At 38.5% G+C, this 14,466-nt stretch overlaps 1 protein-coding gene across 2 annotated transcripts in view; it reads left to right on the top strand.

Annotated features, from left to right (window-relative positions):
• The first annotated feature begins 2,666 nt into the window (after positions 1-2,666).
• Positions 2,667-14,466, top strand: part of si:dkey-220o5.5 (actin filament-associated protein 1-like 2) — a 20,066-nt gene continuing 8,266 nt past the window's right edge. The window contains exons 1-6 of one of the 2 annotated variants that reach the window (XM_059337618.1): positions 2,667-2,823; positions 9,566-9,700; positions 10,000-10,071; positions 12,248-12,306; positions 13,978-14,086; positions 14,463-14,466. The exon at positions 14,463-14,466 is cut by the window's right edge and continues 217 nt beyond it. In XM_059337618.1, the coding sequence (XP_059193601.1) occupies positions 2,808-2,823; positions 9,566-9,700; positions 10,000-10,071; positions 12,248-12,306; positions 13,978-14,086; positions 14,463-14,466 (395 nt within the window). In that variant the 5' untranslated portion in view covers positions 2,667-2,807. Of the gene's footprint in view, positions 2,824-9,565; positions 9,701-9,999; positions 10,072-12,244; positions 12,307-13,977; positions 14,087-14,462 lie in introns of both variants that reach the window. The other variant, XM_059337617.1, reaches the window with a different exon arrangement.

The raw sequence follows: 14,466 nt of genomic DNA, 5'->3' as shown, positions 1-14,466 counted from the left end.
GCCTAAATATGACTTGATCTCATTCATGAGCTTCATAACGTAAACACTAGAGCTCACAGGACAGCTTGGAATCCCTTTAAAGGACCATTACAACACAAAATAGGCATTTTCACCTGCCAAAAATTGATTGAAGGCCAGATACAGTTACTCAAAGGTTATTTCTGCCTAAATATGACTTGATCTCATTCATGAACTTCATAATGTAAAGATCTGACCGCTCAACGGGCTGCCGTGCGCGCTCCCGCGGCCAGAAATCAGATTCTGGCAGGCAATCACTTTTTGGCACGACACCGGCAAACCCGGCACAGTAAGAACCGCCAATTAACACGGTCACCCATAGATATATAAGAAAGTTTATATAGCTATGCGGTTGCCTGTTAATCCGTAACATCGTGTTGAGCGGGAAACGGAGCCGGGTTCAGCAGCTCCTACGGTGGCCGATAGGAGCCAGAAGAGGACAGCGACTGAGCGAAAGAAAAGAAAAGAGTAAAAGTGTTGGTCTGGTTATTAGAGATTTTTATTTCGGTAAATAAAAAGCTGCGGACAGACGCTGAGCTGGACTTCTCTCTGTTACCTTACATTAGCTTATTATGTGTTTTGTGATGTTTTGCTGTCAGTAACTAACTGGTTTTTAATGTAATCATAAAATTAAAATATACATGTGGAAAATGTCCTTATTAACTACAATCTAAGTTAGATAACGACCGATAATGTAGTTAACGGTTAAAACAGCTGTAAAGTGGAGAGATACATGTAGTTAAAACCCTAAAAGGCCATTTGTTTCTTTTTTTTTTTTTTAAATTGAGGTTTATTATAGTTTACTGCCAGACAACTTAATTTCAAAATAACATCACAGAAGAACCACATGACACAAAAAGAGAAAAGTCTAATTTGGACAGCAAATTAATATTAAACACTCGACAGATCAGCATTAATTGCTTATATTGTTTACATGTTGCATTAATATCATGAAATCAAGTAGAACAACTTTTTTATATATGGAATTTTCCAGCAGGATCGTGAGATTGATTATAAAATTCAGTGAATGAACATTGTTATTTAAATTAGGCAGTAACATCCTTCAGATTTAATTTAATTTAATTTAATTTAATAGTGTTTGTTAGAATATATATCCATATCTGTCCAAAACTGAACAGGATGTGAACAACTATAAAACCATGTTGATGCATAACTTTCTGAAGCCTTTATTTCATCCATATGATCAATATTTATATCTGTTGTTTACAATCTGGTGCATGCTGACTGTCTCCTGGTGGAGGATCCAGGCACTGCAGTACACGGCAGTAAAGAACAGCTTTTATAATGTTACTAGTATTTGAGGCAGCTTATAATAACTTCATATTTTACAGCTTATTTTACAGTAAAATGTGTTTAAAATGCATCAACTTTGATACTGCAGTTATTTGTAACATTTTATATGTAAGTAACTATCATTTTATGACGCAATATGCAATTTTTACCCAACACATTTGAAATATTTGGATTCATTTATATGCCATCTGCTTTATAATGACAGTTATTTGAATATGTAAATGTCTTACTTGTCACTTGTTTTCTTTTACTCAGTGCAGCTTTGTTAATGTTTGTATATTTAAATTATTTAAAAAGGACATGAAGCAGATATGGGGAAATATGATGATTGAGATGTTGTAGAATGGCAGTTAATTGCCATAAATACCTGAACCTTTTTGACGTATATCCAACTAAAGACTGTACAAAGACATTATATTTAATGTTCAAACTGATAAAATTGTTTTTTAAGTACTTATATTTTACAGAGCATCCAAACCTCTTTAGAATCAGAGTTTGTGAAACAGATTTACATGCAGTTTATAGTTTTCAGTCCTCTCTCGCTCTCTCTCTCTCATTCCTCTCTCTCTCTCCTCTCTCTCTGTCTCTCTTTCCTCTCTCTCTCTATCCCCCCTCTCCCTCTCTCTTTCCTCTCTCTCCTCTCTTTCTCTGTCTCTCTTTTTTTTTCTCTCTCTCTCTCTCTCTCTCTCTATCCCCCCTCTCCCTCTCTCTTTCCTCTCTCTCCTCTCTCTCTGTCTCTCTTCTCTCTCTCTCTCTCTCTCTCTCTATCCCCCTCTCCCTCTCTCTTTCCTCTCTCTCTCTCTCTCTCTCTCTCTCTCTCTCCTCTCTCTCTCCTCTCTTTCTTCTCTCTGTTACTCTCTCTTTCCTCTCTCTCTCCTCTCTCTCTGTCTCTCTTTCCTCTCTCTCTATCCCCCCTCTCCCTCTCTCTTTCCTCTCTCTCCTCTCTCTCTGTCTCTCTTTTGTTTCTCTCTCTCTCTCTCTCTCTCTCTCTCTATCCCCCCTCTCCCTCTCTCTTTCCTCTCTCTCCTCTCTCTCTGTCTCTCTTCTCTCTCTCTCTCTCTCTCTCTATCCCCCTCTCCCTCTCTCTTTCCTCTCTCTCTCTCTCTCTCTCCTCTCTCTCTTCTCTCTGTTACTCTCTCTTTCCTCTCTCTCTCTGTCTCTCTTTCCTCTCTCACTCTCTCTCGTTCTTCTCTCTGTTACTCTCTCTCTCTTTCTTGCCTCTCTCTCTCTCTCTCTCTCTCTCTCTCTCTCTCTTTCTCTCTCTCCTCCCTCATGATGTCACAGAGAGGCGGGGCCTGATCCTTGAAGCTGAAACTTCTTCAAACAGACAGAGAGAGAGAGAGAGTTCACTGAGGAGGAAATCTGTTCTCTCTCTCTCTGTTTCTGCTGTTTGATGGTTTGGAGAAATGAGACTGAAGATCATCATCTACTGAGACCACAGACAGACAGACAGACAGACAGACAGACAGACAGACATGGACAAACAGAAAGGTAAGTGTTCCCTTTATTAAACAACTACAGAAACGTAGAACAGATACAACACCGCAGAAATACAGTAACATCATATTTAAATGTATTGACACCACCTGATAGCATAAATTAAACTATGAGGTTTCACTAACGGGATTCAGCTGCAGAAGGTTTCAAATATTTGATATGTGCAGAAAAAATATCACATTTAATACAAATCTTCTTGTAGCACATCAATGGCTATCTATTCTGAATATTACATGAAATGTATAGAAAACTTTGCACATGTTCCTGTATGTGAATCTGATGCAATATTATGCTCATAAATTATTGCATATAAGATATAAGCAGGAAAAAGTTCAGATAAATAGAGACATTTAAATAAATAGATAAATAATCAGGGTGGCACAAGATTAAAAGAAATCTAATGAAAGACTAAGAGAAATTAAAGTAAAATAAATAAATACAAAAATCGATGGAAAAACAAATAAATTGCCATTTCAAATGATGATTTCAAATTCGTTTTCCCAGTGTTGCAGCAGCACAAAGACAGACAGAAGTACAGATTAATAGAGACATTTGATACATAAATAGAAGAATATTAAATAAAAGTACCAATAGTTGCAAGAACAATTAAGCTCAAGCCACTAAAGATTTCACTTGTGAAATGTTAAATAATAACATGTTTATGTGAATATAACGTATATGTGAATTGGACATGTATGTCATGTAATTCATCATTCATATAATAGCTTTTATTGATTAAAAATCAGGGTGTTGCAGCTGTGAATGACAGAAAATAGGACAGATAAGTAAGTAAAATTCAAATAAATAAATTATTTACATGTCAATACATTAAAGTGGGTAATAAACACAAGATTATAGTTGATAATTAGGGGGACTAGATTCTCTCACAGCATCTGAATAATATAAAAACTTATTGAGTTTAAAACGAGTGTTTGTTTGTTACCATTCTGCTCCACCATCCTCATCCTCAGCATCACTTCCTCCTCCTGCGGCTCTCAGGAGACTCGGCTAATAGTTTGTTTACACTCAGAGCCACAATTTAACATTTTTGTTGCATTACTAACTGTGTGAGTGACGATCATGGTCACGTTCAGCTTCATGACTCCATCTTCTCTGAGGAGAAAACCTTCTGGAAGTCTGGAAGTTTCACCAGGAACTAAAACACAAACAGACAGATTTTATTTCAGTTAGTTCATAAAAAACTGACAGGAAACAATGGAAACGTCAAGAAAGATGTAAATTAATGTTTTATCAGAAATCTGGTGAAAAGTCAACTTTTGCTTCTCTATGCAAACTGTTTTTTAAGAAACATTTATCAATGAACAACAGAGAATAAATGCTTAATTTCTTTATTCAATGCTCAGAGTTGGTCAGTATTATAATATCTTCATAAATGTGTTTAATTACAGTCAGGGTGTGTGTTCTGTATGATGCTTTATTATAATATGTGTATTTTACATTTCCTCAAATAATGCTCATTTTATTTTATCATAGGAGTGGCACTCCATGGAAATATATATATATATATATATATATATATGTATATATATATATATATATATATATTTAGTGGTGGGTATGTTTTCTTGGTTGAATAATGTTGTTGGTTGGTTAAAAAATATATCATAAAAAAAGAGTGGGGAAAATGATATATATATATATATATATGTATATATATTTTTTTTTTTTCCCCCATTTTTTAAATTTTTATTTATTTAAACCAACCAATAACATAATACATTAAGAAAAACATAGCTACAACACATACAAAATACAAATAGAAATAAAAATAATACAATATTATTATTATTCAAAATAAATGTAAATATATATATACATACACACATACATTTCCTTTTCTCATAATTATAGTCAATCCTCTTGATACATCTGACATTTTAAATACTTTTCAAACTTGGACGATATAAAAAAAAAATATATATATATATATATATATATGTATATATATTGTTGCCTACCTTAGAAACAAACATTTACATTAAAACTTTTATTGGATGATTTTCTGTGAAACCTTTCTGCTCCGTGTGGATTAAGACTGAAGCTGAGATATGTGAGCCTCCGTCAGATGATGGGAGGCTTCAATAACCAGTTCAGTACCAGTTCCTGCTTTATATGAATGAAGCCGTTAGCTGAGGAGATGCTGACTGCAGCCAGCGCTCTGCTTCTCTCTGCAGCTCACTAATGTAAATGTTCTTCTATTTTTACCAGCCGGAGGATGAAAGAGAAAGCTGCTCCACACCCTCAGACACACACTCACTTTACTTTAACTTCAGCTGGTTCCAGGATCAGCTGCAGAAAGTCACAAAACATAGCTTGAAACTTCAAAATTCAGCTGACGAAGAAGAGTGTGTTTTGTGCATTATGAGTCATATTTAGCAAGATTTCTCAAACAAACATCTCCAAAACTACACACATAAAAGAAAACTATTGGACTGATTTGAAAGGGGAAAAGAGTGTCATTTGAGTGAAAACTTGTATTTAAGTTTGAAATTAATTACATTTTTAAGTCATTTTTAATGGTAGAGGCATCTTTAACAACTGAGTAAGACTGTGTTTATCAGTTAATAAGTTAGTTTGTTGGGCAGTTTAATAGTGAATTTACTTTTTTTAAAATGTATTCTTTAATAGAAAATGTCAAAACAACAAACTGAAGAGAGAGATTCATTCTGGGTTCAAACCAAAAACAAGCATCAGCAAAACTTTTAAATACATGAATACACACATTTGTGTCATAAATATGTAATGAAATACAGATAACATGGCTGTGAATTCTTGAAGTTTGTTTATAGTTTTTAAAGTTTTGATTGTTGATTTGACGTCTGTTTTTGCTGCTGCTTTTACCAAGAGGACAGTGGGTGTTATTCACTGTGTGTGTGTGTGTGTGTGTGTGTGTGTGTGTGTGTGTGTGTGTGTGCGCGTGTGTGCATGTGTGTGTGTGTGTGTGTGTGTGTGTGTGTGTGTGTGTGTGTGTTCTGCAGCATCAAAGCCAGAGACAGGAAGTAATGTTGATGGTGAGATAAGCAGCGTTCAGTAACACAAACTCTTTATTTTCCAGTCCTGCAGCAGATCTTCTGTGTGAAACCAGTCTTTCTGTTGTTGTTGTTGTTGTTGTTTATTATGATGATGATGATGATGATGGTGGTGTGTTGTGGGTGTGTGAGGTATGTGCAGCTCAGTGTTTAAAACAGCAGCAGGGTGATAAGCAGATCTGTGGGACCCTTAAAGGCAGCAGAGACGAGTTAATGAGAAACTTTAACCTCGTTCTCCCACTCGCCCTGCAGTGACTGGACTCACTCTGTCGCCTGAATGGAGCGGGACACAATCCCTGTCTGTCTCCAGCACATTTTCCACATTTTCAACTCCTTCTGATGATAATTCTCACTGTCCAGTCAGACCTCTCAGGACCATTCACTCAGCGACAGGAAACAACAGAAATCCTGTTCAGACTCTTTAAACCACTTTAACCGCTCATGTTCTCGGTGGTTCCACCTGGGTTCAAAAGTTTAGAATGCATTTAAAGTCTTTTAGGAGGTTGTACCTGTCGCTGAGGAGGTTTTGGAGGTTCTGGTGGTCATTAAAAGGAAATTCTAGGGGTTCCCCTAGGTGGTTTTTTTGATATCTATTAGGATTGTTATGGTCAGAGGTTAGGTTCAAGGGGTCATTGAGGTGGTTCTCAAAGTCTTTTATAAGGTTCCAATCATCATTCAGATGGGTCCACGGGTCCCCTGGGTAGTATTAATTGTCAGGGAGGGGGTTCTACAGGTCTACAGGTTGGGTATTGTTTCTTTAGGAGGTTCTAATGGTCACTAAGGAAGTTCTCAGTGTTCTTTAGGACGTTCTAATGGTCACTAAAGAAGTTCTCAGCGTTCTTTAGGAGGCTCTAATGGTAATTTAGGAAGTTCTGAGCGTTCTTTCGGAGGTTCGAATGGTAATAAAGGACGTTCTGAGCATTCTTTAGGAGCTTCAAATGGTCTCTTAGGAAGTTTGAAACGTTCTTAAAGGTTCTAATGTACATTAAGGAAGTTCTGAGCGTTCTTTAGGACGTTCTAATGTTCATTAAGAAAGTTCGGAACATTCTTTAGGAGGTTCTAATGGTAATTTAGGAAGTTCTGAGCGTTCTTTAGGAGGTTCTAATGGTCATTAAGGAAGTTCTGAGCATCTTTAGGAGGTTCAAATGGTCTCTTAGGAAGTTTGAAACATTCTTAAGAGGTTCTAATGTATATTAAGGAAGTTCTGAGCGTTCTTTAGGAGGTTCTAGATGTCCCTTGGAAGTTGTAATGGCTATGAAGGAGATTCTTTGGGTCTATTAGGTGGTTGTAATCCCCTTGGAAGTCTCATGGTCAGTGAGGACACTCTAGAGGTCCTTATTGGTTCTCATTGTCAGGGAAGAGGGTCTTTAGGTGGTTATATGTTTTGTTTAGGAGGTTTTAATCATCATTAAGGAGGGTTTAAGGGTCATTCAGGAGGTTCTACATGTCCTGTTGGAAGTTGTAATGGACATTAAGAAGGTTCTATGGGTGTCTAAGGTGGTTCTTGTCATGCTGTCAGAGTATTTAGGGCAGACAGTTCCAAACTAAAGGGCCACATGGCTGGAGATGTTTGTTCTAACCAATCAGGAGCACACCTGATTCAAACAAACAGCTGTTTAGGGGGTGCTTTGAGTCTTGTAGGAGGTTCAGATGGTACCCATAGAGGTCATTTTGTGGTTCCAAGTTTCCTAGGTGGGGTTTTTCTTCATAGGGTTCTTGCGGACATCAAGGAGTGTCTCAGAGTCCTTATGGTGACTGAAGGACTCTTTAAGTGTAGTGCAGATGTTCTAGGGGTCCCATAGGTGGTTCTTGCTGTGTTTAAGGAATCTTGTGGTCACAGAGGAGGTTCTACTGGTCCTTTAGTGTGAAGAAGGCTCCTATTGGTAGTTCTGGTGGTCATTCAGTCAGCTGTAGAGGTTCTATAAATTGTTAAAGATGCATTAGTGGTCATTGAAGAGTCTCATTGGGTTGTTCTAGTGGTCACTGAGGTGGTTCTACAGGTTCTGTAGGTGTTTACACAAAGTGTTGAATATTTCATGAGTTGAACAGATGAAACACTGGTTTTATACATTTAATCCCTCTTCATAAAGAAACTGCTGTAAATATTCCTGCAGCACAGTTCATTTCCACTAAAGACAACTTCCTGTTTCGCAGTCATTGTAAAGGGACCTTCAGTACACACACACACACACACACACACATACACAGTCTTTATTCTGTGTTAAACATTAGCAGCAGCTTATCAGTGTGTGTCAGTGAACATGTGAAGGCCAGATCATCAGAGTATCTGATGTGAAACTTCAGTTCAGTGTTTCATTAACAGAATAAATCACCTGTTTTATTTCTCACACAGCAGCCTCTGTGTCTCAGCCTCACCTTTAGCTTCAGAACATCAAGTTCTGCCAGATGGCTTATTCTTAAGATTATAAATTTCCGTAAGGCTCTTTTTAGTAAAGAGATACTAATAACACTTGAAACCTAAGAAAAGTTTGATAAAATCTTATGCATAGACAACAAACAGGATTACATCATTATAAACACTGAGGCGTAATAAGATTAATTTTTAAACCCGTAGCCAAGGACAATCACAGGTTTGTGTATTTTTATCCGTAGTGAATAAAATGAAGCGCTGCTCCTCTGAAACACAGAGTCAGTATTCATTCAGCCAGAGGGAAACAACGGCTTCATTCATCTCACCAACACACAACGACTTCATCACACTGTCATGTTTCATCAACCTGCTGACGACAAACTCAGCGGAAACACCGTCAGAAAACACACAAACACACAAACTGATCAGCTGTTTATGTTTTATTATGTTTTATTTTTTTTTTAACTTTTGCTTTGATTTTATTAAAAAAACAGAAAGATTATTTAGCATTTTAGAATTCTAGCATGTAATCCTAACAACATTTCGGTTGAAAATTTGTGTATTTTAGCTTCTAGATGTATGCAGGCTAATATTTAGTATATTAAATTAATGTGCATAGGCAATATGTAATGTTTAGCATGTTAGCTTATACATAAATGTTAAATGTTAACATTTATGACAATGTTGTCTCCTTATACAAGAATGTATATTTGTATATGTTATAGCATGACAGCTTAGCCAGATATAGGTACGATAGGGAGGCTTAATATTTGGCATGATCACTTAAATATAAATATAGATTTTAAAAAAAGTCACTCTAAAGTTTTTAGCTTTTGAAAATGGTGTAAAACTACTTTAAAGCAGCAAATCTCTTCTCAGATCCGAGAAGCTGGAGCTATTAAACTATCAGAACAGTTTCCAGTTAATGTCCTGATCATTCTGTCAACTGATTAAAAGTTGTTTGGTTTTACTTTCACATGTTTTCTGTGTAAACATCCTCATTTGTGTAGCTTAATTAGTCACTAAAAGTTCAATATTTCCTTTTTTTTTATATTATAAAGATAAAGTAGCATGAAAAGTAGAGGTACCTCCCTCTCTACATAATGTAATTAGTTACATCCCACAGCTGGCTGACCGTTTGATAGAGACTCTGGATGTAATCAGACATTACTCATCACTTCCCTGTCTGCAGCTAAAGGACGACTCATCAATAAACTCTGATGGTGATTTTCTCTGTCTGTCTGTCTGTCTGTCCTCCTGTCTGTCTGTCTGTCTGTCCTCCTGTCTGTCTGTCTGTCTGTCTGTCTGTCTGCAGTGCTGGCCAGGCTGATCTGGGACCTGCCGTCCTTCCTGTCTGTTCTGGACTCAGAGAACTTGAGTTACATCGCTCAGGCTCAGAAGAAATCCATCAGCGAGCTTCTGTCCAAACTGCAAACCAACGACACTCCCGGTAACAACACTCACATACACCTGATGCTTCTACTGCTCAATATTCACAGTAACATCATTTGAAATAAGTCAAATGCTGAAACAAGTTGAGCTGAAATGTCAGTCACTAGGTCTGTTTGTCTCAGGGTACATGAGGCTTCCAGGCACCCACACTGAAATATTTTAACTTTTATGTGCATCTAAAAAAAACAACAAGAAGATGCATTGTTTAGTGGAGTAGATGACACTTTTCCAGCGATTCATCTTTGTGTGAACATGTGAGCGTCAGACACGCTGACAGACCTGTCTGTGTGTTTCCAGTGGAAGATGCTGAGTACATGATCATGAGCTGTCCGTCATCCAGCAGCGAGCTGACAGACACACCTGGGACAGGTAACAGACACACCTGGGACAGGTAACAGACACACCTGTGACAGGTAACAGACATACCTGTGACAGGTCACAGACACACCTGTGACAGGTAACAGACACACCTGGGACAGGTAGCAGACATACCTGTGACAGGTAACAGACACACCTGGGACAGGTAACAGACACACCTGTGACAGGTAACAGACACACCTGTGACAGGTAACAGACATACCTGTGACAGGTCACAGACACACCTGTGACAGGTAACAGACACACCTGGGACAGATAACAGACACACCTGTGACAGGTAACAGACACACCTGGGACAGGTAACAGACACACCTGGGACAGATAACAAACACACCTGTGACAGGTAACAGACACACCTGTGACAGGTAACAGACACACCTGGGACAGATAACAGACACACCTGGGACAGATAACAGATACACCTGGGACATCGGGCTCAGATCACAGGCACACGGCCCAGTAAAAGCTTTTCATTTGAACTGGAAACAAACACATTCAATGAGAATATGTTGGTATAATTTGGTCATTCAATGCCTTGCGTCTTTAAAGGGAAGTTCTAGGGGTTCCTCTAGGTGGTTCTGGATATCTTTTAGGATTGGTCAGAGGCTAGGTTCAAGGGGTCATTGAGGTGGTTCTCAAAGTCTTTTATAAGGTTCCAATCATTCAGGAGGGTCCACGGGTCCTTTGGGTAGTATTAACCATCAGGGAGGGGGTTCTACAGGTCTTTCGGTTGTGTATTGTTTCTTTTGGAGGTTCCAATGGTCATTAGGAGGCATTCTTTAGGTTGTTCTAATAGTCTCTAAGGAAGTTCTGAGCAATCTTTAGGAGGTTCTAATGGTCACAAAGGAAGTTCTGAGCGTTGTTTAGGTGGCTCTAATGGTCACTTAGGAAATTCTGAGTGTTCTATAGGAGGTTCTAATGTTCTTCAGGACGTTCTAATGGTCTCTAAGGAAGTTCTGAGTATTCTTTAGGAGGTTCTAATGTTCATTAAGGAAGTTCTGAGTGTTCTTTAGGATGTTCTAATGGTCTCTAAGGAAGTTTTGGGTGTTCTTTAGGAGGTTCTAATGGTCAATAAGGAAGTTCTGAGTATTCTTTAGGAGGTTCTAATGTTCATTAAGGAAGTTCTGAGTGTTTTTTTAGGATGTTCTAATGGTCTCTAAGGAAGTTTTGGGTGTTCTTTAGAAGGTTCTAATGGTCATTAAGGGAGTTCTGAGTGTTCTTTAGGAGGTTCTTATGGCCATTAAGGAAGTTCTGAGCATTCTTCGGGGGTTCTAATGGTCACTAAGGAAGTTCTGAGTGTTCTATAGGAGGTTCTAATGTTCTTCAGGAAGTTCTAATGGTAATTAAGGAAGTTCTGAGTGTTCTTTAGGAGGTTCTAATGGTAATTAAGGAAGTTCTGAGCGTTCTTTAGGAGTTCTAATGGTCAAATAAGAAGTTCTGAGCAGTCTTTATGAGGCTCTAGTGGTCACTTAGGAAGTTCTGAGTGTTCTATAGGAGGTTCTAATGTTCTTCAGGAAGTTCTAATGGTAATTAAGGAAGTTCTGAGTGTTCTTTAGGAGGTTCTTATGGTCATTAAGGAAGTTCTGTGTTCTTCAGGAGGTTCTAATGGTAATTTAGAAAGTTCTGAGCATTCTTCAGGGGATTCTAATGGTAATTAAGGAAGTTCTGAGCGTTCTTTTGGAGGTTCTTATGGTCATTAAGGAAGTTCTGAGCATTCTTCAGGGGGTTCTTATGGTCACTAAGGAAGTTCTGAGTATTCTTTAGGAGGTTCTAATGGTAAATAAGGAAGTTCTGAGCATTCTTTAGGAGGTTCTAATGGTCAAAAAAGAAATTCTGAGCAGTCTTTATGAGGCTCTAGTGGTCACTTAGGAAGTTCTGAGTGTTCTATAGGAGGTTCTAATGTTCTTCAGGAGGATCTAATGGTCTCTAAGGAAGTTCTGAGTATTCTTTAGGAGGTTCTAATGTTCATGAAGGAGGTTCTGAGCGTTCTTTGGAGGTTCTAATGGTCAACTACCAACAAAACATGACTAACTCATCATAATAATCATATATGCCAGGAGAGCCCATTTACTTTATTCTACAGAAGATACATATTTATGTTAAACAGTGTAATGTGTGAAGTAGAAGGTGAAAGATGTGTCCAGATGTGTGTGCTTGTTTCCAGAAGGCGTCCGGTCCTCAGAGCTGCTCTTACCTCAGGACCTGCCTGTGTGGCTGACCAACGGGGTGAGAAAAAAGATGCATGTTGATGTGCAGAATGCTGCTTTTCCTTCCAGTGTTTTACCGTATGGTTCCTGCAGCTCAGTGATGTTTTTCCCTCTCCTGCTCTTCTTGACCTCTCCATGGTTCCCCTCGAGGTTTGAGAAAAAAAGGCATTTTTATTTTAGATAACAGGAGGAGGGTTTGTGATGTGGGTCAGTAATGACAGACTGAGTCCTCCTGAGGTTAGGGAGGAGACGGCAGGGTTACTGCGCGCATGTGTGTGTGTGTGTGTGTGTGTGTGTGTGTGTGTTGGAGGGAGTGACAGGATGTTCAGTGTTTACATATGAGGCCATCTCCCCGCTATCTGTCCTCCTATTGGCTGAGAGCTGTGCAGAGGGAGGAAGTGGTCACTGATGGCGGCCGATTAGCATCTGGTCTACGTGATAGATGGGCACAATACACACACACACACACACACACACACACACACACACTCACACACATACACAAACTCTTTCTCCTGGGAAATTTTCTTCATATGCAACTAATTTACATAACTCTGGCTGAGTTCAGCTCAGTAGTTTGGAGTTTAGCAGAGAGACAGTGAGAGTGTTTAAAGTGTTAACATCCGGTCTGATGTTTAACCGTGAGCACAAACTTCCTCTCACTCAGTTCACCTGCTGGTTCAGGTGTCCTGCTCCAACAGCCCAGAGTAATAAATGTTGTGGCGGCCGGTTCTCCTTCTCTTTCCTGGTGGTGAAAAACAAACCGACACACTGGGTCACAGTTTGCAACATGTGGTTAATGTTGTGAATCAAATAAAAACTGCTTGGTTATGGTTTGGAAAAAACAAATCAGGGTTTGGATTCAAAAAACACACTGGACAGTTATACTGCCCTACACAGCCTTACTGCAGTAACTACATTTTTGGTTGAAATTGAGTTATAACTATAATTTAACTCCTTGATGTCTGTTTTATCTTGTGACAAAGTGATAGGTTTCTGAATAGATTTTGCTTTATTTCAGAGAAATAATGATATAAAAATTGCAGTATCTACAAAATCCAGAAAAAATATAACACTACTTTATAATATTTAGTCTAAAATACACACATCTTTGAAAAGAGTTGTTAAATACATTTATAACAAAATCAATTTGTAAAATGTCTCTTCACTGAAAACAAAATCTAAAAGCTGAAAGAAGACAACAACATTGTAGTTACTGCATTCTGTTTATGCATTACTATTGGAACCTTTTATAGCAAAACTAGAGTGCACTAACTACATTGTTGGGGTCAAAGGTAAAATATTTGTCATAATTTTGAGCATGAAAATGACATCATCAATACATGTAGAAATAGGTGTCACATCGCTTACCAACCTACAACCAATTTGGCTGGCCAGTTAAAAAAACTTTAAAGCAGTATTTCTTCAGTTGTATCCTTTGTGTAGGTGCTGCAGTTAGACTCTGTAGGGCAGTTTAGTTATAGAAGTCCTCCTGTGATCCTTTTACTAAACCTGGCCTCATAGTTTTGGTGCCTAAATCTAATCTAGTAGTTAATTCGACAACATTAACCATGTGTTTAAATACCATACAAACCACTGTAGTTATGTTGCAAATTCAGACCACCAAACTGCTGAACTGATTCAAACCGTGTCTGAGACCCAGAGGTTCATGTGTCAGACGTCCGTGCAGGGCCCTGTGGTGCCTCCTCTCCCTCCAGGAGGTCTGGGAGCTGACGATGATGAAGATACCTACGAGGAGGCGGAGCCTTACCTCCCCGACACGACCACGACCAACACAGGTACACACACACACACACACACACACACACACATACAAAAACACATACACACAGATACTAAAAACACACACACACACACACACACACACATACACACACACACACACACACACACACACACACATATAAACACACATATATACACAGACACACACACACATATACACACAAACATACATACACACACACATACACACACACACACACACACACACACACACATACATACATACATACATACATATATACACACACACACACATATACACACACAAACGCGCATACACACACATACATGTATACACACACTCTCTCTCTCACACACACACACACACACACACACACACACGTTGCTAATTGTCTCGTCGTCCCTCAGAGAG

The sequence above is a fragment of the Centropristis striata genome, chromosome 7 (assembly GCF_030273125.1).
Source record: "Centropristis striata isolate RG_2023a ecotype Rhode Island chromosome 7, C.striata_1.0, whole genome shotgun sequence".
In the NCBI taxonomy this organism is placed as follows: Eukaryota; Metazoa; Chordata; class Actinopteri; order Perciformes; family Serranidae; genus Centropristis; species Centropristis striata.
This window is presented reverse-complemented; position numbering and strand designations above follow the sequence as displayed.